General features: G+C 35.2%; 1 gene segment (V, D, J or C); it reads right to left on the bottom strand.

The window, feature by feature from the left end:
* Nucleotides 1-528: 528 nt before the first annotated feature.
* On the bottom strand, nt 529-26,461 carry LOC127531707 (immunoglobulin heavy variable 1-46-like). The segment is given in 2 exon segments: nt 529-992; nt 26,216-26,461. Coding segments are annotated over 2 exon segments (522 nt in total).
* Nucleotides 26,462-26,520: the final 59 nt, after the last annotated feature.

The raw sequence follows: 26,520 nt of genomic DNA, 5'->3' as shown, positions 1-26,520 counted from the left end.
TCAGTGTTTTATCTGATGTTGTGGATTGAAGACATTTCTCCTTTCTGATCATCTTCTTCAGACAAACTCCCCTGAGATTATTTTCAGCTTCCTTTTCTTTTCAGATTAGTTTACTATATAGTTTGTACGTTACAATGACGTTTTAGATTTAGTATTTATTATTTGACAAGTGACAGAATTACTGTCATCAGTTTACAGTAAAGTCTGAAGGTGAAACTTCAAAGTTTGTTTGTGTGATGTGATGAAACACCTGAAGAGAAAAGAGGAGTGAGATTTAAAGTGTGTGTCCACTGTTCTCTCCTGCTTTTAATACAGTCAGAAAAGAAGAGATGGAGGAAAAACAGGGAAGAACATGAGTCAGTGCACTGCTTTGGATATTATTTTTTCTTTCTGAAATTACATTTTGAACACCACAAAACATACTCAGTTTTCACACAACAACCATCTGCACTTCAGTGATAGTAAATATTCAGATGTCTGACACATTAATGAATGAGATTTGTTCAGCTATAAAACATTTTTCTCATGAGTCACTTTCAGCATAAAAGGCTTCAAAGCATTTATAATATTATAAATAATCTACAGTATTATTGAGTTCAGCCATGATGTCTCAGATGTCTCTCTGTTATCTGACATCTGTGGAGGTTTTTGTGCAGCTGCTTCACTGACTTCACTCACTGTGTCTCTACGAGCACAATAATAAACAGCAGAATCTTCTGCTGTCAGACTCTTGATCTGGAGGTACTGAGTGCTGCTGGACACATCTTCAGTCATCGGGAAACGATTCTGGAAGGCGCTGGCATAGCTGGCAGAGTTTGTGCCTGCATTCATCTCCCCGATCCACTCCAGAGCTTGTCCTGGTCTCTGTCGTATCCACTGAATATAGTAGTCTGTCATGTCAAATCCAGATGTGATACAAGACATCTTCACTGTCTCTCCAGGTCTTTTCACCTCAGATGGAGACTGGTCCAGTCTGATCTCACTCCAGACTCCTGGAAGCAAAGAAACTCTGATCATCGTCATCAATCACACATGACAGAAAAACTCCTCGTGGTTTAAAGCAGATTATTTTTTCTCACCATGAAAACAAACTATAAAGAATAAACTCCAGGAAATTATAGTTTCCATTCTGAATTAAACACTTTATGAACAGAATGTTCGACCCTCTGAGATGTTTTGTCAGAAATGGAATAAGAATTGTGGTTGGTGAGTTTATAAAGGAGCAAATCTTTGCATAGACCTCCCTCTGCAGGTTTAACAAGGAAGCCATTTGGTTTCAAAGACTCACAGCTCCTTGTAAACATACTGGACAGCAGAAAAGAGCATTAAATAAATAAAATAAACTGTATTTGTTCCTACATTTAATGTTCCTCTGAATCTGACATGAATGGTTTTTCTAGATAAAACCTGTAAAGTGCTGATATCTCACTGCTTTTTGTTTTCACACTGAGCTTCTGTTGTCATGTTTCCATCAGAAAACATTCTGTGTGAATATTTCTGATAAACTGAACTCACTGCCGACACACTGGACCAGTATTCAGTTTGGAAATCAATCCAGAAATTTTACCATATGTTATTATTTTAAGTATTATTTTTTCAAGATTACCAATTAGACAATAACTTTTTAGCACAATATCAAGATTTTGTTGTGGTAGGTTATGATTTTATGAAAAAAACACAATTTCTTTACTTATTCTTAAGTAATTTTTCAATCATAAAAAGACATTTCAGAACCAAGCATCCATTTATTTTTTCAAACTTAATAATTTACTCAGTGTGTTTTAAAATAGACTCCACATCGTTCTGCACTCTGTAATGTTGCTTCTCACCAAAGTATTAATGCCACAGTAGTTTATTTCAGGGTGCCTCTCTGATGAATTTTACTTTCTAATTCCAAACTGTGACTATTAAACTACTCATGATTTCATAAAGTGGCATTTAGGAGACAATAGCACTTTTTTTATTGCACCGTGATAATTCACTGAGTATCAGTGCTGCTTTCCAGATGCTCCTGGATGGGAAAATCCAAAACAAACAATAAATCAATAAGACAGCATTATTTTAGAGACTGCTCTTGATTGCAGCATTTCTCTAAATCTTTTACTGCTAATCTGGTGTTACATGAGTGGTCATGGATGAAGATGAACTAAATAATGTGTTTAGGTTAAGATGCAGAAAACCGGTAAAAGGATTGACTGACAGTATATTGAGATATTATGTAGAATATGAGCAGAAAGTCTTTGAATATTAACAATTTATTTTTCAGGAATGCTTTCAAAAACAACTAGAATGTCACTGGTTTCAAGAACAGATTGATAGGACAGATACCTGTTGACAGCTGCAGAACGCTCATTGACAAATACAGAAATCGTTTAATTGCAGTGATTGCCTCAAAAGGTTGTGCAACAAAATATTAAGTTATGGGTACCATCATTTTTGTCCAGGCCTGTTTCATTAGTTTGTTTTTTTAAATAATTATGTTAATCAACAATTCAAAAGTAATGGCTGTTTTTGATTATTTAATTTTCCAAAAATTTTTATTTATTGTTACTTTTGTGAGTTTCAAGTGATTTCAGTGAGAATTGTGGGTTTTTCCTTCTTTAACTGAGGGGTACCAACAATTTTGTCCACGTGTGTATATTTAACTAATCAACAAGTATTCAAACTAAATACATTACTGTACAGTATCAAGGGGAGTCTTATACTTACAAACTCCCCTTGGAAAAGCAAACTTGTATGGCACAATGCAGCAGCCAGATCCTCATTCTGCCTGCTCTGTTGCCGGACAGGACAAAAAAAAAAAAGAAAAGAAATTTGCTCTAAACTCTAAAGTTTTTCTTCTTCTCGACAGTCAAATTTGACAGCTACATTTGGCATTGACCTTTTTCTCACAAGGAGGTTGGAATTTTTCTTGATTTTACTTTAAGTTGTCCCACAGCAAAACCTTATCTTTGCCGGACATAAGGTGATGTTATATTTTCTTTCCGTCAATCAGAATGAATATTGACTTTGAAAGCAGAAATGAATGCAAAAAAGTGTATGCATGTAATTCAAAATACATAGAAAATATGATGTTAAAGATTAACTAATGAGAACTCTTCTGTCCTCATACACTGTATTCAAGTAGATTCTACGACAACAGCAACACTGTATATAAGGCTTCATAGTATTAGTTAATATTATTGTTGCACATTTTGATGAGTGGTGTCAACTTGTTTTACACCTTCATTGATAAATAAGCTGCTACTTTCTTTAACAGTGAACTGGTCTGAATCCATTCCTGGTCTGAGGGCTCCTCCTCTGGTGGCTTCATGTTACAAGTGTTCAGACACTGAGGGCTTTTTGTTCAGGTCTACTGATCATTTGTGTCACTGTGTGTCTCTTCGGGCACAGTAATACACAGCAGAGTCTTCAGGCTGCATATTCTGTCCATTCAGAGTCACTGTTTTGCTGGAGTCATCTGTGGAAAGGCTGAATTTGCTTTTATAGTGAATCTTTGTAGTATGTTGTAGATCCAGATATCATCCTAATCCAAGCTGTGTAGTAGTCACTAACAGAATAAGAGACCTGACAGGTGATGGAGAGACGTTGACCTGGCTGCACAGTCACAGATTGTGGTTGTGTCAACTGTTCACACTTCACACCTGTTAAAAAAAATAAACATCATTGTGACAAATGATCAGTTTGTATAATCAAATAAGAACTGCTGATGATGACAAATATACAGATGTTCTAAGAGACTCACGTCCAGCTGCAAAGAGCAGAAACAGAGCAAACACAAACATGGTTTATGATGAACCTGTGCTGCTGTGAACTCCACTCTGCAGTCTGATGAGAAGTTTTTATAGCTGAGTAACAAAGGAGGCCACTGAGTTTGCATAGAATCCAACATATGAAGCAAAGGAAACTCAACTCTGAGCCATGTTTCAGCTCTTCAATACATGAACTAATGCTGATACAAAAGACGCAAAATTTTACTTTGAATCCCTGTAATTTGGGCACAATCAGATGACAAAAAAGATCTGTATCTCTCAAACAGATCTTTCTATTCTAATGTAAAGTGACTCTAACTAAATGCTTTCATTTAGTTGCCGCTTTAATGCAGCGTCTGTTTTCTGCATGCAGCCTTTCACTGCAGATAAAAATCCAGCGTCACACCTGAAACTGTTTGTAAGATGTTCAGGAATTCAACCTGACGTTAATGATTGTGGCTGTAAAACCCAACTAAAAAGTCACTGGTACCAAAAATGAAGTTTCTCATTCATTTATAAGGTTCTTCATGTGAGGAAGGTCTGATGAGCACTGTAGGAAATGTAGCTTATTTCCAAACCTGTCTGTGAGACACTTAGATGACAGTAGCATCAGGCTGAAAAAAATATTTAAAAATATGTAAGGAGTGTTTGGAATGTTAGTTTAAATATTATTTTATTTCCCCATGATAATTCACTCAGAATTAGTGTTTCTTGCCGACATTCCTGGGCAGCTATAGGTGCAAAAACTAAACTACATTAAATTAAATTAAATTAAATTAAATTAAATTAAATTAAAAATTAGGACACTATCATATTCAACTTTAAAACATTTTTTTTACACATACTGCATTCCAATTAAGAGGCAGCAAGTGCACAAGTTTCAGTGACAAGACATTAAGGTATTATGTAGAATATGTTCTTACAATCTAGGTTTAGTAAAATTATTTCTCAGGAATATCTTTAAATTGTCACTGGTTGCAAAACAGGTGTATAGGTGTTAGAGAATTATGTAAACTGAGGATGTTTTCATGTCTGATGAGGACTGTAGGTTTTTGTACAGCTGTTCAACCAACTTCAGTCACTGTGTCTCTCGAGCACAATAATAAACAGCAGAATCTTCAGTCTTCAGGCTGTTCATCTGCAGATACAGCTGCTCTTTGCCATCGTCTCTGGAGACGGTGAACCTGCCTTGGACTGACTGAGAGTAGTATTTGCTGCTGCCGCCACCATCAGCAGCGATCCACTCCAGTCCTTTTCCAGGAGCCTGTCTGATCCAGTGCATCCACCTGCTGCTAAATGATATTCCAGATGTTGTACAGGTGAGTCTGTGGGACTCTCCAGGTCTTTTCACTGCTGCTTCAGACTCTGTTATGCTCCAACCTTCAGCACCACTCCAAACAAACACAGCAACCACCAACAGTGTGAGCTGTCTGTGATCCATGTTGACAATGTGACTGATATGTCTTCAAGTCTGTAAATGTCCTTTAAATAAACTGAATCCACATGAAAATGCTTCCATGAGGCTCCTCCTGCATCAGTCAAATCAGAGGGCAGGTCTATAAACAGCACAACATGAGATTCAACATCATTTCAACAACTCAGCAGCTAAAAAAACATCTGTTTCCTCCATGACATTGGACAATTGAAAAGTTTCATTATTTGATTTTTGAGTTTTGATTTTTCATGTCTCATTCAGCAGATTCTGATAAATATTTTTGATTCATGAAAGCAATATTGTAACCTTTTGTTAACATTTAACATGCAGATAAAACTTTATTAATTAATATTGTCTTAAAAAATATAATAATGCAGAACATAGCAAAAACAATAGATTTCTGGAATTATACAAAAAACCCAAATGTATTGATTTTATTTCATTAATGATCTGAAAACTCATATCATAAAAATCTAAATGAATGCTTGAGTTGGTTTCAGCTGGTTAAAGGACTAGATTCTTTAAGAACTCCAAAGATTTCAATATTTAAATGATGTTTTAAGCTACACCTACACCTACTACACACTGAAGTTAGTGTTCAGATGATCTAAATATTATAAAATTTAAGCTCATTGTAGCTGGTTACAGGTTTGCAGGTTCATATGAAACACCTTAAATGGTTTCATTTGGAAGTTATGAAATAAAGCAGCTGCAGGATCATTTAAATAAAATGGAACCTTGTAGCATTGTATGTGGTTGTCTGAAATATAAATCAAAGAGAACATCATCTGGTGTGGTTTAGAATTAATATTACTGCATTAGTATTTTTTACTGATTGTAAATGACAAAAACCTGCACAGAAATAAATTCACTGAGCTTTTTTTCAAGTGCAGACAGAAATAAATTTATTATTTGTTTTACTGCATCAACATGTGTCAGGGAGAAACTCTGTTAAGAGCTCTCACATAACATAAGAAGATCTTCACCAAATCAGAAAAACACACGGAGACAGTAATTTTACTTGCAAGGGTAACACAGCACAGTGTAACACGTTAGTGCGAGCTACAAAGACTGCTCCCATACAAGGTTTATTTTATACACAAGAAGAAATGAAGACATGGCATAAGATAAGAAATAGCTCGAGTTACACAAGGGGGTGTGCTAAGCTGAAAGAGTGGAAATATACTGGGATGTGGAGACTAGGGAGAGAGAGAGAGAGAGAGAGAGAGATGTGCAGGTAGAAGTGAGTGAGTGGTATTCTATAAAAATAGTCATGTAAAACACTATGCACACACAGTTAATGCTCTAAGGCTCGATTATGATAAATGTATTTACAAATTCAACTCTAACAACATGTCAATATTCTGTCCACATGTGTGCAGACTTTAATTATTAGATTTTTAAACTTTCTTCAAAGATTAAAATCTTCTGGAAATTCTCTAAACTTAAAAACTTAAAAGGGAATGCAGGAGTGCTGAAAGGAGATGGAGGAAATCAAAGTTGACAGTTCACTATGAAATACTATGTCAACACCTCAAAATTTACAATAACACAGTCAAACAAGCAAGAATCTCCCACTTCCAAAACCTAATTCATGACCATAAAAATAATCCCAAAGTCTTATTCTCCACAACTGGTGTTTTAATAAACAAAAACTTTAAAAGATCCTCCAAGACACCGGATAACGCCCTTTGTGAGGATTTTGCAGACCACTTCAGAAGAAAAATCAATGACATAAGATCCACTCTTTTATCCCAACAGCTTTTAACACCTGGATCATTGCCTGTACCCGAGGAAACCCTGGAGAGTTTTACCCTGGTTGATGCGAAGACACTTGGTCGAGTTTTCTCCCAGGTAAAGCCCACGACCTGCCTTTTAGACCCAATTCCCACACCATTTTTTAAAACACTCTATGGATTCTTTGAGGAACAGCTGCTGTATTTGGTCAATTGCTCTCTTCAGACGGGTGTCTTCCCCACCTCCTTTAAAACAGCGGTGGTGAAGCCCCTTCAGCAGAAGAGTGATCTAGACCCTAATGTTTTAAATAACTACCAGCCTGTATCCAACCTACCATTTTTAAGTAAAATTCTAGAAAAACTTGTTCTTAATCAAATGAATGAATTTTTAAACTCGAAACATATTTTAGAGACTCATCAGTCTGGTTTTAGGAGGAACCACAGTACAGAGACAGCACTTTTAAAGATTTTAAACGACATCAGGTGTAATTTAGATAACCATAATCTCACAGTCTTGGTTCTGCTAGATCTAACCGCCGCCTTTGATACAGTAGACCATCACATTTTATTAAATAGACTGAGGAACCTGGTCGGCCTCTCTGGTACTGTTTTTAACTGGTTCACGTCCTACCTCACTGACCGAAGTTTCTTTGTAAGTATGGATACATGTTCCTCAGGAACCCATAAGACAAAGTGTGGGGTTCACCAAGGGTCAATTTTAGGTCCAACTCTTTTAATCTCTACATGCTGCTCCAAGTAGCCGTGGAAAAATGTTGAGATTTGCATTGACTCCTCCTCACTGGCTTTTTAACGATACCACAAGTTAGAACTAGAACACACGGGGAGGCGGCATTCAGTTATCATGGCCCCCGATTGTGGAACACCCTTCCAGAGAACCTCAGGGCCGCAGAGAATGTTGATGTTTTTAAAAAGAGGCTCAAGACCCATCTTTTTAATCAGGCTTTTAACTGACTCATTTGAACTCTTTATAATTTCTTAAGCTGACCTCTATTCTTATAGTTTTTATGACTATTTTATATATAAATTTTTACTTTATACATCCTATTCTTTTATCCTCAGTTTTAGCTTCCATACCTTTTATTTTGTTTTACTGTTTTAGTCCCTCGATTTTCCAGTGTTTCCTCCTGGGGCCTACCACACCTGGAGTTGATTCTGGTCCACTGATGGGGGTGCTGGCCCGTGGATGGCCCTGGCCCTCCTCACCTCGGATTTCCGTGCCCAGCCATGTCTCCTCTATATCTCTTACCGACAGATGGTGTATGTGGGTGTGTGTATGTTGGTATGTTTGTGTGTGTGGGTCTGTATGTCTGTTCGTATGTCTACGTATGTGTGTGAATGTATATGTGATTGTGTATCTGTGTGTATATTTGGTGGGGGGTGGAAGGTTTCGGGTTTCTCATAGTGTTTTATATTGTGTTGTTCTTGTTTTTATCCTCTGTGAGGCACTTTGTGTTACTGTATTGTATGAAAAGTGCCATATAAATAAAGCTGATTTGATTTGATAAATGTCTCATAAACATACTATAAAAGGTGACTTGTTTCTCTCATGCTGTTGTCACTAAACCTTACACTGCCGTCTCCATGGTGGTGATTAAAAGAGGAAGTAGTTTTTGTACCACTCTTCTATTTCTGTCTCTCACTGTGTGTCTCTCGCACAGTAATACACTGCTGTGTCCTCAGTCCTCAGACTGTTCATCTGTAGATAGATTTTACTGCTGGAATCATCTCTGGAGATGGTGAATCTACCCTGGACTGACTGGGAGTAATAGATAGGAGAACTATATGTGCCGATATAAGCGATCCACTCCAGTCCTTTACCAGGAGCCTGTCTGTTCCAGGCCATATAATAACTGCTGAGTGTGAATCCAGATCCTGTACAGGTCAGTCTGTGGGATTCTCCAGGTCTTTTAATCACTGATTCAGATTCTGTCAGAGTCTGACCATCAACACCTGCCAAGACATGAAGAAAACATCAAATGAATTCTGTTCATACTCATGTAAGAGTCGTGTCAAATCAGGACTGTTGAAGTCCTTCACCTGCCCAGCAGAGAGTTAACAGCAGCAGTCCTGTCCTGTAGTCCATCATCTTCCACAAAGTGTCCAACTCTCTGTTTTCCTCTCTGCAGCTGAACAAGTAGCCGTGGAAAAATGTTGAGATTTGCATTGACTCCTCCTCACAGGAAGGAGGGAACTGAACTAAAATTCTGTAATATTTTAACAAGACAGAATTACTAAAAAGAATAACTGAAGTAAACATAACTTCTGGACAAATCGGTTCATAATATTATCCTGTTATTTTCCTCACAATGATCAGTTTTCCAGATGCCAGAGAACAGAAACAAAAACTGAGAACGTTATTTAAACATCGAAAATGACTTTACATGGATGTTTTAATGATTCATTTTCCATTCGATGAAACTAACGGAACAATTTTCAGTCAGAAATAAAAACTGTGTGAAACTATGAAAATTGATAGTTATTTGCATTCCTTTTGTTGTTGTTGTTATAGCCAGGTAATTTAATTAGTTTATATAAATTTTAAACTCTAATTTCAATGTTTTCATACGTAGAAGTTTAAAGCTTTGAAGTTGCAGATAACTTTGAATGTTTGAATCTCAGAACAACCAGTTTTGAGAAACTCACAGCTCAGCTACCAGGATGCTAAAATATGAACTTTGCTAACATGAGAGGCTTATTAATGCTTTGTTGTCATCATTTTAATCTCAATCCAATTCAGTATTTTTGCAAAGATACTGTGAGTCAAACAAAGAAGACACATTTTTAACTTTGAATGAACAGTTTGAATTCATTCCTGGTCTGAGGGCTCCTCCTCTGGTGGCTTCATGTTACAAGTGTTCAGACACTGAGGGGTTTTTGTTCAGGTCTACTGATCATTTGTGTCACTGTGTGAGTCTGGCACAGTAATACACAGCAGAGTCTTCAGGCTGCGTATTACTGTGCCAGACTCACTGTGTGTCTCTGGCACAGTAATACACAGCAGAGTCTTCAGGCTGCATATTCTGTCCATTCAGAGTCACTGTTTTGCTGGAAGTGTCTAATTCGATGCTGAACTTGTTCTTCAGTGAATCTTTGTAGTGTGAGCCTCCAGTATATTTCATTCCAATCCACTCCAGTCCTTCCCCTGCAGGTTGTCTGATCCAAGCTGTCCAGTAGCTGCCCAAAGAATAAGAGACCTGACAGGTGATGGAGAGACGTTGACCTGGCTGCACAGTCACAGATTGTGGCTGAGTCAACTGTTCACACTTCACACCTGTTGAAAAAGAAAATGTTGAATGATCAAGTCATTCTGCAAAGAATGAAGTACAGACTGTCATAAATCCAAAGAGACTCACAGGATGCAGCTGCAAAGAGCAGCAGTAGAGCTACAGACAACATGGTTGGAGGTGAAACTGATGTGCTGTGAACTTTGCTGACAGTCTGATGTTTTTAAAGCTGGACGCTCATGGAGTTTGCATAGAACATATGAAGCATCAGTGCTGGTCCAAGAGCACCTGTCCAGGGTGTCCCCTGCCTTCGCCCGAGTCAGCTGAGATAGGCTCCAGCACCCCCCGCGACCCTCGTGAGGATAAAGCGGTGTATAGAGGATGGATGGATGGATGGATGAGGCTCCTCCTGCATCAGTCAAATCAGAGGGCAGGTCTATAAACAGCACAACATGAGATTCAACATCATTTATTTATCATTAGTGGTTGTGGATAAAGATGAATTAAATAGTGCGTTCAGATTAAGATGCAGAAATCTGACAACCAGTTTCAGTTATAAGATATGAAGATATTATGTAGAATATGTGTGTAAAACAACTGAGACGTCACTGCTTATAAATAAGATGTTTAGGTGTGAGAAAATTATCTAAATGAAACTAGGATGGATGTTTACTGAGCAGAAAATGTCCTTCTATGTCTTTAATGCATCCTTTTGTCTTTCTAATTGAGGGCCTCATCTGCAGCTAAACTCCACTTTACTTTTACTATTTAAGCCATCTGATTAATTTGATCTAAACCAGAAGCAACAAGCAGTAAGCAGTGAAGCAGTGGTGCACAGCTGAATGTGACAGAGGTCATAGAAGTTTGCAGCAGATGATGAATAAGAGAAAATAGCTCATCACCATGAAGTTAAAGCTGTCTTTGTCTGCCCTCTAGAGGTTGAAACAAGAACAGCAGTCGCATTCAAGAATAGTTCATTCACCTGTGAAACACAGAAGTGAGACTGAGAGTAAAAGATTCTATCACTGTCAGATTCGATGATAGCGATCCACTCCAGTCCTTTTCCAGGAGCCATGATAATGTAGAAGGCAGACATCACAGAGGATCTACAGGTCCTCATGTATAAAATCTCTACAGGTCATAAAGAACAGCATTTAGGTAAACATCTACAGTTCATCAAAGCATTTAGATAGTTACATATTTTCTTCTTCATGCTCTGTGCTGCTGGTTTTGATTTTCAACTACTGACAGATTTTAAAACTTTTTTAGACCCTCATTATTATCATCTTCAAGCATGACCACCTTTAAATGCCTCTTACGAACAGACAAATCTATGTCTGTATATTTTAGCTCTCTAATACATGAACTGATGCTAATACAATGACACAAAACTTTACTTTGAATCCCTGTAATGGGTTAATAAAAAAGATCAGGATCTCTCAGATAGTTCTTTCTATTCTAATGTAAACTGACTCAAACTAAATCAGAGACTTGTTATTTTAATGCAGTGTCTGTTTTCTGCATGCAGCCTTTTACTGCAGGTAAAGATCAGCATCACACCTGAAACTGTTTGTAAGATGTTCAGGAATTCAAACTGATGTTAATAATTGTGACTTTAAAACCCAACTAAAAAGTCACTGTTGCCAAAAATGATGTTTCTTATTTATTTATAAGGTTTTTCATGTGAGGAAGGTCTGATGGGCACTGTAGGAAATGTAGCTCCTTTCTTTCAAACCGTTACTTTTAAGAATATGTATGTAAAAGAGTAAGGAGTGTGTGGAATGTTAGTTTCAATATTATTTTATTGCACCATGATAATTCACTTAATATCAGCATTGCTTTCCAGACACTCCTGGGCAGGTAGGTGCAAAAAGAACCCAATAAATTAGGACACTATTATACTGGAGACTGATTTTGACAAATAATTGCTCAAGTTAAAAGGCAGCGACTTGACAAGCAGTTTCAGTGACAAGATTCAGCCATGTGGATTCTGTAAAGCATCTTGAGACAGTTTGAATTGAAATGGGCGCTATAAAATCGAATTTAGCTGAAAGATATAAAGATATTATGTAAAATATGTGCTAAACAATTAGTTCTCAGACCTGCCTTTTTTTTTTTTTTTAAACAACTGAAATGTCATTGGTTACAAAAAAGATGTTTAAGTGTTAGAGAATGATTAAAACTGAGGATATTTTTCATGTCTGATGAGGACTGTAGGTTTTTGTACAGCTGTTCAACCAACTTCAGTCACTGTGTCTCTCGAGCACAATAATAAACAGCAGAATCTTCAGTCTTCAGGCTGTTCATCTGCAGATACAGCTGCTCTTTGCTGTTGTCTCTGGAGACGGTGAACCTGCCTTGGACTGACTGAGAGTAGTATTTGCCACTGCTGAGCAGATCAGCAGCGATCCACTCCAGTCCTTTTCCAGGAGCCTGTCTGATCCAGCTCATCCAGTAGCTACTAAATGATATTCCAGATGTTGTACAGGTGAGTCTGTGGGACTCTCCAGGTCTTTTCACTGCTGCTTCAGACTCTGTCATGCTCCAACCTTCAGCACCACTCCAAACAAACACAGCAACCACCAACAGTGTGAGCTGTCTGTGATCCATGTTGACAATGTGACTGATATGTCTTCAAGTCTGTAAATGTCCTTTAAATAAACTGAATCCACATGAAAATGCTTCCATGAGGCTCCTCCTGCATCAGTCAAATCAGAGGGCAGGTCTATAAACAGCACAACATGAGATTCAACATCATTTCAACAACTCTGCAGCTAAAAAACATCTGTTTCCTCCATGACATTTATTTCATTTTTCATTTTTGATGTCTCATCCAGCAGATTCTGTTAAATATTTATTGATTTAGATGAGTTCCACTGTAACTTTTTGTTAACTTTTGTCATGAAGAGAAAATTTAATTCATTCATTCAGACATTTTATCGTCTCAAAAATATAATAATGCAGAAAAAAGCAACAGATTTCTGGACTGATTTTATTTCCTCAATGCTCAAAGAAGTGACAACATGAAAATCTAAATGTATGCTTGAGTTGGAGTCATCTAGTTGAAGGACTGGATTCTTTAAGACCTTCAAGGTTTAAGGATTTAATTTATGTTTTAAGCCACAGACTTATAGAGAAACTTCAAGCATCACGAGATCATTAAACACTCAGGAACTGAAACTGGTTTGACTAAATACAAAATGCTGATGCTGTAGTGGAAAGGAAAATATCCAAATAATCTGACCACATCACATGCTGTTTATTGTTTAGCTTCTGTGATGAGGTACAGCTGAAGATTTACTTCAGACCAATGGGGCGGCATGGCTCAGTGGGTAGAGTGGCCGTCTTGTAACTGGAAGGTTACCGGTTTGATTCTCGGCCTGTCGTGCTCACATCGAGGTGTCTCTGAGCAAGACACCTAAAACCTAATTGCTCCTGATGGGTCGTGGTTAGCACCTTCCATGGCATCTCCCGCCATCAGTGTGTAAATGTGACATATCATGTAAAGCGCTTTAGATAAAAGTGCTATATAAATACAATCATTTAGACTGTATGGTTTCTTTATTTAGTGATATAGTTTCTTTTGTTGTACTTCTTTCGTTAAATCAAACTTTAATGTTTGTAACAAAGTGTTTAACTGTATTCAGCATTTTTATAAACTATTCAAACTATATTAACAATGCAGAATAACTGTAGTGAGGATGAGTTCTGCAAGAGTTTGCATGGACGCTCAAAGAACAAAAAACATAAAAGATGCTAAACTGTTGTCTGTTGTTGTGCCTGCAGTCAGATGAACAGAGATGGAAGACATCTAAACTTTACATTTACATGACAGGAGGGAGGACACAGCTGGACTGAAAATCATTTATTCAACTGATGAAATAATATCCAAGATCAAATCTATGATATCAGGTATTCTGGAGCTTTTTATATTCTTTGTTTAAGTGCACAAAATGTGTTGCAGCATCAAAACCACAACTGTAAGCATTTTAATATTAACAAAAATGCAAACGTGCCATTTTGTCTTAAGAACTTTCATTTTTATATTTTACTTTGTGAGCTAGTATTCTGTTTGAGCAGAACAGGCAGCCTCTTAAAGCCTTTACAGTATTATAGATAATCTACTGTGTTATTGTGATCAGTGACAAGCATTTGTTCAAACTGCTTCTTTGTCATCTCAGAGTCCATCTCACCACATCATGTCATTAATCAGTGTTTTATCTGATGTTGTGGATTGAAGACATTTTGCCGTTCTGATCATCTTCTTCAGTTTAACCTGTTGGTCCCTGAGCCCTGTTTTTGAGGCACCTGCTCGAAAATGAAAAAATAAATAAATAAAAAGGCTATATCTGTGGAAATACAACCTCTATGTGAATAATCTGGATATCAAAATAAAGGTAAGACCAGTGAGATTTCATCAGAGGTGTAACCATCACTGTAGGTGCCACTGTGTCAGAGTAAATGCAGAAGGAACACAGGAAAAAATGAAAGTTTTTTATCCTCGCCTAAAAAAAATCTCTTTATAGTATCAATTCCATTTGAAAATGTGCTGTGAGCTCCCTAAATACTCCAGAAACATATGTAGTAACTTCTTGACATTTCCTGTACAAAGCTGCAAGTGGCTGCAGTAAAGAAGCATAAAAATGACTTTTATGAGTGTTTAGAGGAGATTCTAAGCTTTCTGTGGGTGTGTGGAATGTGTATGTGTGTGAAAGGGAGACAGCTGCTGACTTTGTTTTGCATAATTTCTAACCCCGCCGGCTGTAGGGACTAAGAGGTTAACTAACTACCTTTTCTTTGCCTCGGCTAAGAACTGATGCACTTAAAAAAAAAACATTTTTATACCGAGCTGTTTCAAATTGGAATAAGTTGCCTCCAAACATGATGACGATTAGAAACCATGTTTGTATTTAAAGGTAACCTGAGGAATGATATATTCCGACTTTCATTCAATATATTCGTACTTTTATTCAATATATATCAACTTTCATTATATATATATATATCGACTTTCATTCAATATATAATTTCCTAAACGGCATATATATATATATATATATATATATATATATATATATATATATATATATATGGCATGCTATGGCATGCCGTTTAGGAAATTATATATATAATGAAACTTGATATATATATAATGAAACTTGATATATATATAATGAAAGTCGATATATATATAACGAAACTTGATATATATATAATGAAACTTGATATATATATAATGAAAGTCGATATATATATAATGAAACTTGATATATATATAATGAAACTTGATATATATATAATGAAACTTGATATATATATAATGAAACTTGATATATATATAACGAAACTTGATATATATATAATGAAACTTGATATATATATAATGAAACTTGATATATATATAATGAAAGTTGATATATATATAATGAAACTTGATATATATATATAATGAAAGTCGATATATATATAATGAAACTTGATATATATATAATGAAACTTGATATATATATATATATATATCGACTTTCATTATATATATATCAACTTTCATTATATATATATCAAGTTTCATTATATATATATCAACTTTCATTATATATATATCAAGTTTCATTATATATATATCAACTTTCATTATATATATATCAACTTTCATTATATATATATATATCGACTTTCATTATATATATATCAACTTTCATTATATATATATCAAATCTTTTTTCCTACCGAGCCCCGGAAGGGACATGTCCGTATGGCGAAGCGACAATGAAGGACACTCACCCGGACGAGAATTTTATTGAGTTTTATTTTGAAATCGGCCTGAAATACACAGACATTCAAGCAGTGCGATGCGCTAAGAGTCTGCCATGCAGACCAGCGATCCTGATAATGGTAAGTTTTATTTCTCCAACATCCTGCTGTTATCCTACTATGAATACGCTAGCTACAACAGTCCCACATCAGTATTATGGACGTTCCGCCAGCTAACGCGGTCCGGACACCGGATCACTGATTAGAGGTTGGCTTTGAACTATTGTTTGCCAGCCAGTTAGCCGCTGGTAAGCTAACAAGCTATGAAACAACTCCTTATAAAACCGGAGGAAAGCAGCAGCAATATTTCAGTCCAAGACCTGTATTCAGAACCTCCCACGCTGTTACACAATGACCCATTATTCATATTACTGAACTATATGGTTATCATTGAAATTTCCCTTGAAGAACCAGTGAACTCTTTGCGAACACATTTTAATTTATGTGTTGATTATGTTTCGTATCAGTAATACAAGTCTATAAAACTGATTCAAATGATCAAGTTAACACAATGAAGTAAAGAGTACTGGTAATTGCAGCTATTTTCATAATTTCAAGGTAAAATTCTGATGTGTGATTTTCTAGCTTTGCAGATGTGGAAATCCAATGCACTGATTTCTTATACACAGATGCTTTTGGTGTTTTTTGTTGTAAAATAAAACAAGGCATTTATCACTGTTGGAAATGATTACAGGTATTATTTGTAACACTTTCTAACATTGTATGGACAAAGCAATAAATCAGTTAATGGATAAAATCATTTGTATTACAGATGCTATCAACAGCATGTCTTGTTCATTTTATTTAGTTGTCGGCCTTGGATGATGAGGTCCAGTTACCAGGAGCACTAGTCTGCAGCTTACTGGTTCCGTCCTGCAGCTCCTCCACGCTGTCCTCCTCTCTACAGACCAAATCAAGTAAGATCTGTTTAGACTATGCAGACATCAACATGATCAGTATGTTATCTTTTGACCCATCCTAAAATCACAAAATAGAACATTTACTTTAAGTTAACTGTGTTTATGAAAATAGAAAATAATTACTGACAACTAGTACTTTTTGGTGCTTTTATGCAGGAAAAGGGAACCAGGAAGCTGCTGTGGATCCTCTGCAGTATCTGGAGAGGTCAGAGGAACGGTTCTTGGAACAGATCGGAAGACACCAAGACGTGACCTCTGCCATGCTCCAGAACATCCAGAAGATGAATGAAAACCTTGGTTGCACTGATGGGACGCATGGTGTCGGTGCTGGAGCAACTGTCCCAGAATTAAACTGCATTGTTGACTATTGGCTTTTCTAGAAAATAAATCTTTTTTAGTACTTCACCTGTTTTGTATTTTACCCATGCACTTTGGGTGAATAAACAGAAATTTGTGATGAGATGCAAATTTTGTCTATAATCTACAGAGACTTTATTCAGTGTTCAGTGCACACTTTTGTTACACACATTTTGACAGATAAGCAGTTGTGCTTTTCAAGCAGATTTTAGTCAGAAACATCAGTAGCATATGTTTTTTTTACTGTTACACCAAGCTAGGTAGATAAACTGCACTACTGCAGCAGATATATTATTGAAATGTGCTTCTATTATGTGTCTACATACACTGCTCACAAATAGTTATTCAACTTTTGGGTGAAATTGATGGAAAATATAAAAAGTGCATGCTGTAGTGATATATCATAAAAGTAGGGTATTTAACTAGAAACATGCAATAGTGATTTCCTCATCTCAAAAAAAATGTATTGAATCAAAAGCTAACAACAGTGGAGGGTATGTCACAATAAAAATGTCTCAGTTTGGACAGAACAGCAGCCTTCAGCTGAAATCCAGTGCAATTGTGTCCCACCAGTGGCGTGATCATGGATGTGTCCAGGCAGTAGCTGACCTCTGCCTCGTAATTAGCCTTAAGACCAGCTATAAAGATAAACATAGATATTATCATTATCATCAACATATGGTGCATGTGTTTAACCTTTAAGCTATGTAGGGATGCAAATGTAGTCGAAGCTAAGTAGCTAAGCTAATGCTAACACGTTCAGTGTTCAGAATCAAAACATCTCTAAAAATTACCTGTTTTCTCAAACGTAGTCGCCGTTCCCTGTGACAACCATGAAGACAGATAGATAATCACAGAAGAGCTCATCTGAAGAGCAAATGTCCAATAAGGTTCCTGTTTTTGTTTGCCATGTCCTTCCAGGGCTCAGTAGGAAAAAGTCTGAATATATGGAATGAAACTTTGAATAGATGGAATGAAAATCTGAACATTCTATATTCCGACTTTCATTATATATATATATCAACTTTCATTATATATATATCAACTTTCATTATATATATATCGACTTTCATTATATATATATATATCAAGTTTCATTATATATATATCAAGTTTCATTATATATATATCGACTTTCATTATATATATATCAACTTTCATTATATATATATATCAAGTTTCATTATATATATATATATCAAGTTTCATTATATATATATCGACTTTCATTATATATATATCGACTTTCATTATATATATATATATCGACTTTCATTATATATATATCAAGTTTCATTATATATATATATCAAGTTTCATTATATATATATCGACTTTCATTATATATATATCAAATTTCATTATATATATATCAAGTTTCATTATATATATATCGACTTTCATTATATATATATCGAGTTTCATTATATATATATCAAGTTTCATTATATATATATCGACTTTCATTATATATATAATTTCCTAAACGGCATGCTATGGCATGCCGTTTAGGAAATTATATATATAATGAAACTTGATATATATATAATGAAAGTCGATATATATATAACGAAACTTGATATATATATAATGAAACTTGATATATATATAATGAAAGTCGATATATATATAATGAAACTTGATATATATATAATGAAACTTGATATATATATAATGAAACTTGATATATATATATAATGAAACTTGATATATATATAATGAAACTTGATATATATATAATGAAACTTGATATATATATAATGAAAGTCGATATATATATAACGAAACTTGATATATATATAATGAAACTTGATATATATATAATGAAAGTTGATATATATATAATGAAACTTGATATATATATATAATGAAAGTCGATATATATATAATGAAACTTGATATATATATAATGAAACTTGATATATATATATATATATCGACTTTCATTATATATATATCGACTTTCATTATATATATATCAACTTTCATTATATATATATCAAGTTTCATTATATATATATCGACTTTCATTATATATATATCAACTTTCATTATATATATATCAACTTTCATTATATATATATATATCGACTTTCATTATATATATATCAACTTTCATTATATATATATCAAATCTTTTTTTCCTACCGAGCCCCGGAAGGGACATGTCCGTATGGCGAAGCGACAATGAAGGACACTCACCCGGACGAGAATTTTATTGAGTTTTATTTTGAAATCGGCCTGAAATACACAGACATTCAAGCAGTGCGATGCGCTAAGAGTCTGCCATGCAGACCAGCGATCCTGATAATGGTAAGTTTTATTTCTCCAACATCCTGCTGTTATCCTACTATGAATACGCTAGCTACAACAGTCCCACATCAGTATTATGGACGTTCCGCCAGCTAACGCGGTCCGGACACCGGATCACTGATTAGAGGTTGGCTTTGAACTATTGTTTGCCAGCCAGTTAGCCGCTGGTAAGCTAACAAGCTATGAAACAACTCCTTATAAAACCGGAGGAAAGCAGCAGCAATATTTCATTACCAGACCTGTATTCAGAACCTCCCACGCTGTTACACAATGACCCATTATTCATATTACTGAACTATATGGTTATCATTGAAATTTCCCTTGAAGAACCAGTGAACTCTTTGCGAACACATTTTAATTTATGTGTTGATTATGTTTCGTATCAGTAATACAAGTCTAAAAAACTGATTCAAATGATCAAGTTAACACAATGAAGTAAAGAGTACTGGTAATTGCAGCTATTTTCATAATTTCAAGGTAAAATTCTGATGTGTGATTTTCTAGCTTTGCAGATGTGGAAATCCAATGCACTGATTTCTTATACACAGATGCTTTTGGTGTTTTTTGTTGTAAAATAAAACAAGGCATTTATCACTGTTGGAAATTATTACAGGTATTATTTGTAACACTTTCTAACATTGTATGGACAAAGCAATAAATCAGTTAATGGATAAAATCATTTGTATTACAGATGCTATCAACAGCATGTCTTGTTCATTTTATTTAGTTGTCGGCCTTGGATGATGAGGTCCAGTTACCAGGAGCACTAGTCTGCAGCTTACTGGTTCCGTCCTGCAGCTCCTCCACGCTGTCCTCCTCTCTACAGACCAAATCAAGTAAGATCTGTTTAGACTATGCAGACATCAACATGATCAGTATGTTATCTTTTGACCCATCCTAAAATCACAAAATAGAACATTTACTTTAAGTTAACTGTGTTTATGAAAATAGAAAATAATTACTGACAACTAGTACTTTTTGGTGCTTTTATGCAGGAAAAGGGAACCAGGAAGCTGCTGTGGATCCTCTGCAGTATCTGGAGAGGTCAGAGGAACGGTTCTTGGAACAGATCGGAAGACACCAAGACGTGACCTCTGCCATGCTCCAGAACATCCAGAAGATGAATGAAAACCTTGGTTGCACTGATGGGACGCATGGTGTCGGTGCTGGAGCAACTGTCCCAGAATTAAACTGCATTGTTGACTATTGGCTTTTCTAGAAAATAAATCTTTTTTAGTACTTCACCTGTTTTGTATTTTACCCATGCACTTTGGGTGAATAAACAGAAATTTGTGATGAGATGCAAATTTTGTCTGTAATCTACAGAGACTTTATTCAGTGTTCAGTGCACACTTTTGTTACACACATTTTGACAGATAAGCAGTTGTGCTTTTCAAGCAGATTTTAGTCAGAAACATCAGTAGCATATGTTTTTTTTACTGTTACACCAAGCTAGGTAGATAAACTGCACTACTGCAGCAGATATATTATTGAAATGTGCTTCTATTATGTGTCTACATACACTGCTCACAAATAGTTATTCAACTTTTGGGTGAAATTGATGGAAAATATAAAAAGTGCATGCTGTAGTGATATATCATAAAAGTAGGGTATTTAACTAGAAACATGCAATAGTGATTTCCTCATCTCAAAAAAATGTATTGAATCAAAAGCTAACAACAGTGGAGGGTATGTCACAATAAAAAATGTCTCAGTTTGGACAGAACAGCAGCCTTCAGCTGAAATCCAGTACAACTGTGTCCCACCAGTGGCGTGATCATGGATGTGTCCAGGCAGCAGCTGACCTCTGCCTCGTAATTAGCCTTAAGACCAGCTATAAAGATAAACATAGATATTATCATTATCATCAACATATGGTGCATGTGTTTAACCTTTAAGCTATGTAGGGATGCAAATGTAGTCGAAGCTAAGTAGCTAAGCTAATGCTAACACGTTCAGTGTTCAGAATCAAAACATCTCTAAAAATTACCTGTTTTCTCAAACGTAGTCGCCGTTCCCTGTGACAACCATGAAGACAGATAGATAATCACAGAAGAGCTCATCTGAAGAGCAAATGTCCAATAAGGTTCCTGTTTTTGTTTGCCATGTCCTTCCAGGGCTCAGTAGGAAAAAGTCTGAATATATGGAATGAAACTTTGAATAGATGGAATGAAAATCTGAACATTCTATATTCCGACTTTCATTATATATATATATATCAAGTTTCATTATATATATATCAACTTTCATTATATATATATCGACTTTCATTATATATATATATATCAAGTTTCATTATATATATATCAAGTTTCATTATATATATATCAAGTTTCATTATATATATATCGACTTTCATTATATATATATCAACTTTCATTATATATATATATCAAGTTTCATTATATATATATATATCAAGTTTCATTATATATATATCGACTTTCATTATATATATATCAAGTTTCATTATATATATATATCAAGTTTCATTATATATATATCGACTTTCATTATATATATATCAAATTTCATTATATATATATCAAGTTTCATTATATATATATATATCAAGTTTCATTATATATATATCGACTTTCATTATATATATATCAAGTTTCATTATATATATATATCAAGTTTCATTATATATATATCGACTTTCATTATATATATATCGAGTTTCATTATATATATATCGAGTTTCATTATATATATATCAAGTTTCATTATATATATATCGACTTTCATTATATATATAATTTCCTAAACGGCATGCCATAGGCATGCCATATATATATATATATATATATATATATATTTATATATATATATATATATATATATTTATATATATATTTATAAGGCTTCATAGTATTAGTTAATAATATTATTGCAATTTATGAAGAGTGATGTCATCTTGTTTTACACGTTCATTGATAAATTAGCTGTTTCTTTCTTGAACAGTGAACTGGTCTGAATTCATTCCTGGTCTGAGGGCTCCTCCTCTGGTGGCTTCATGTTACAAGTGTTCAGACACTGAGGGGTTTTTGTTCAGGTCTACTGATCATTTGTGTCACTGTGTGTCTCTGGCACAGTAATACACAGCAGAGTCTTCAGGCTGCATATTCTGTCCATTCAGAGTCACTGTTTTGCTGGAAGAGTCTAAGTTGCCACTGAACTTGTTCTTCAGTGAATCTTTAAAGGTTGTGTCCCCACCAATCCATTCCAGTCCTTTTCCTGCAGGTTGTCTGATCCAAGCTGTGTAGTAGCTGCTCACAGAATAAGAGACCTGACAGGTGATGGAGAGACGTTGACCTGGCTGCACAGTCACAGATTGTGGCTGAGTCAACTGTTCACACTTTACACCTGTTAAAACAAGAAACATCATTGTGACAATTGATCAGTTTGTCTTGTTCAAGAAGAACCACTAATGATGACAAATATACAGATGTTATAAGAGACTCACGTCCAGCTGCAAAGAGCAGAAACAGAGCAAACACAAACATGGTTTATGGTGAACCTGTGCTGCTGTGAACTCCACTCTGCAGTCTGATGAGAAGTTTTTAGAGCTGAGTAACAAAGGAGGCCACTGAGTTTGCATAGAATCCAACATATGAAGCATCAGAGTAAGTGGAGCCAATCAGAGGGTCTGACTGATGTATGTGCAGCTTAAAAACATGTCTGGAACACGTCTGCTTTATATGATATTTAGATTTCACTCTGCTGTAATATTTTGAAACTGCAGTCAGTGAAACAACTGACTTTTGCAAAAAAGACATTTCTGATTTTGCTGCAAAGTCTTTTACCAACATATCACATTTTGCAACCAAATTATTTTTCAAATTGTTTCACATTTTTATTAGAAATGCAGCAATGAGTTTAGTTTTTACTGTTAATGCTGATAAGTTAATGCTGCATTTATAAATGTTTATCATAAACACAGAAAATTATCATTTTTATTAATTAAATTTGGAATAATTATGGTAAATGGGCCCATGCAGACTAAAAGCGTCGTTGCTTTATTTAGGACATATTAACAGAGTATTTATCATGCTTTCAAATCTTTAAGACACATTTTTGACACATATGCTGTTCAACAGATTAAAAATATGAGTGAAGTCTTTTTAACTGTTTATTTTTTAACAGCAGTGTTTATGTATTCATCTTGTTATTTCCATATTTTCTGTACTACACCTACTGCTGCACACTGAAGTTAGTGTTCAGGATGATCTAAATAGTATAAAACTGAAGTTTGTCGTAGCTGTTTACAAGTTTGTAGGTTCATATGAAAAACTTTTTATGGTTTAATTTGGAAGCTCTGAAATAAAGCAGCTGCAGGATCATTTGAACAGAATGAAACCTTGTAGGATGAAAAACAACAAATAAAAAAACAACAGTTGCTTAGAAATGCAAAACTGAATAAATAAAATGAAATTAAAACCATTGTTGCTGTAGCATCAAAACCACAACTGTATGCATTTTAATATTAACAAAAATGCAAACGTGACACATTTTCAAAGAACTTTCATTTTTATATTTTACTTTGTGAGCTAGTATTCTGTTAGAGCAGAACAGGCAGCCTCTTAAAGCCTTTACAGTATTATAGATAATCTACTGTGTTGCTGTGATCAGTGACAAGCATTTGTTCAAACTGCTTCTTTGTCATCTCAGAGTCCATCTCACCACATCATGTCATTAATCAATGTTTTATCTGATGTTGTGGATTGAAGACATTTCTCCTTTCTGATCATCTTCTTCAGACAAACTCCCCTGAGATTATTTCAGCTTCCTCTTCTTTTCAGATTAGTTTACTATATAGTTTGTACGTTACAATGACGTTTTAGATTTAGTATTTATTATTTGACAAGTGAAAGAATTACTGTCATCAGTTTACAGTAAAGTCTGAAGGTGAAACTTCAAAGTTTGTGTGATGTGATGAAGCACCTGAAGAGAAAAGAAAAGAAAAGTTTTTTATCCTCGCCTAAAAAAAATCTCTTTATAGTATCAATTCCATTTGAAAATGTGCTGTGAGCTCCCTAAATACTCCAGAAACATATGTGGTAACTTCTTGACATTTCCTGTACAAAGCTGCAAGTGGCTGCAGTAAAGAAGCATAAAAATGACTTTTATGAGTGTTTAGAGGAGATTCTAAGCTTTCTGTGGGTGTGTGGAATGTGTATGTGTGTGAAAGGGAGACAGCTGCTGACTTTGTTTTGCATAATTTCTAACCCCGCCGGCTGTAGGGACTAAGAGGTTAACTAACTACCTTTTCTTTGCCTCGGCTAAGAACTGATGCACTTAAAAAAAAACATTTTTATACCAAGTTGTTTCAAAGTGGAATAAGTTGCCTCCAAACATGATGACGATTAGAAACCATGTTTGTATTTAAAGGTAACCTGAGGAATGATGTCATAGGAAATTAGACTGAAACAAATGCAGCTGATGTATTTATATTTTCATTTTATTATTATTTTTACTGTGAATAGTATGTATAATGTGTATACTTTGATAAATGATCTGCATGGTTGTAAGGACCCCAGGAAGAATAGCTGGCCGAAAGGTACAGCTAATGGGGATCATAATTAATTAATAAATAAACAAACAAATAAATAAATAAATAAATAAACTTACCCCAGATTTTCAGCTTCCTTTTCTTTTCAGATTAGTTTACTCTGTGGTTTGTAGATTAAAATGACATTGTAGATTTAGTTTTTCTTATTTGACAAGTGACAGAATTACTGTCATCAGTTTACAGTAAAGTCTGAAGGTGAAACTTCAAAGTTTGTTTGTGTGATGTGATGAAACACCTGAAGAGAAAAGATGAGTGAGATTTAAAGTGTGTGTCCACTGTTCTCTCCTGTTTTTAATACAGTCAGAAAAGAAGAGATGGAGGAAAAACAGGGAAGAACATGAGTCAGTGCACTGCTTTGGATTTTCTTTTTTTCTTTCTGAAATTACATTTTGAACACCACAAAACATACTCAGTTTTCACACAACAACCATCTGCATTTCACTGATAATAAATATTCAGACATCTGACACATGAATGAATGAGATTTGTTCTACTATAAAACATTTTTCTCATGAGTCACTTTCAGCATAACAGGCTTCAAAGCATTTATAATATTATAAATAATCTACAGTATTATTGAGTTCAGCCATGATGTCTCTGATGTCTCTCTGTTATCTGACATCTGTGGAGGTTTTTGTGCAGCTGCTTCACTGACTTCACTCACTGTGTCTCTACGAGCACAATAATAAACAGCAGAATCTTCTGCTGTCAGACTCTTGATCTGGAGGTACTGAGTGCTGCTGGACACATCTTCAGTCATCGGGAAACGATTCTGGAAGGCGCTGGCATAGCTGGCAGCGTTGTTGCCTGTATTCATCCTCCCGATCCACTCCAGAGCTTGTCCTGGTCTCTGTCGTATCCAGTGAATATAGTTGCTCGTCATCCTATAACCAGATATGACACAAGACATCTTCACTGTCTCTCCAGGTCTTTTCACCTCAGATGGAGACTGGTCCAGTCTGATCTCACTCCAGACTCCTGGAAGCAAACAAATCATCTTCATCCATCACATTTCTGTGAACCACATAAAAAGTCTTCAATGTTTTAAAGCAGAAATGATTTTCTCACCATGAACACTAATTAGAAAGAATAAAGTCCAGAGAATCATATCTTCTATTGTCAAACAACAACTTCTATGAGTGTTTGTGGGTCCAAATTGTTCCGTCACAAATGACATGACAATTCCAGATGGTGTGTTTATAAAGGATCAAATCTTTGCATAGACCTCCCTCTACAGGTTTAAAAAGGGAACTTTCTGCAGTTCAATCTTCTGTTGGACGTTAGTCCCTGTTAGCATGTTGAGGAGCAGATGAGAAAAACTAATCATAGAAATATTCTGTTCTTACTCTGACTCACAACACTCTGCTGAGCTA

This window comes from Acanthochromis polyacanthus, chromosome 21, assembly GCF_021347895.1.
Source record: "Acanthochromis polyacanthus isolate Apoly-LR-REF ecotype Palm Island chromosome 21, KAUST_Apoly_ChrSc, whole genome shotgun sequence".
Classification (NCBI taxonomy): Eukaryota; Metazoa; Chordata; class Actinopteri; family Pomacentridae; genus Acanthochromis; species Acanthochromis polyacanthus.
Note: the sequence above shows the minus strand (reverse complement) of the source record. Positions and strands in the feature narration are given on the sequence as shown.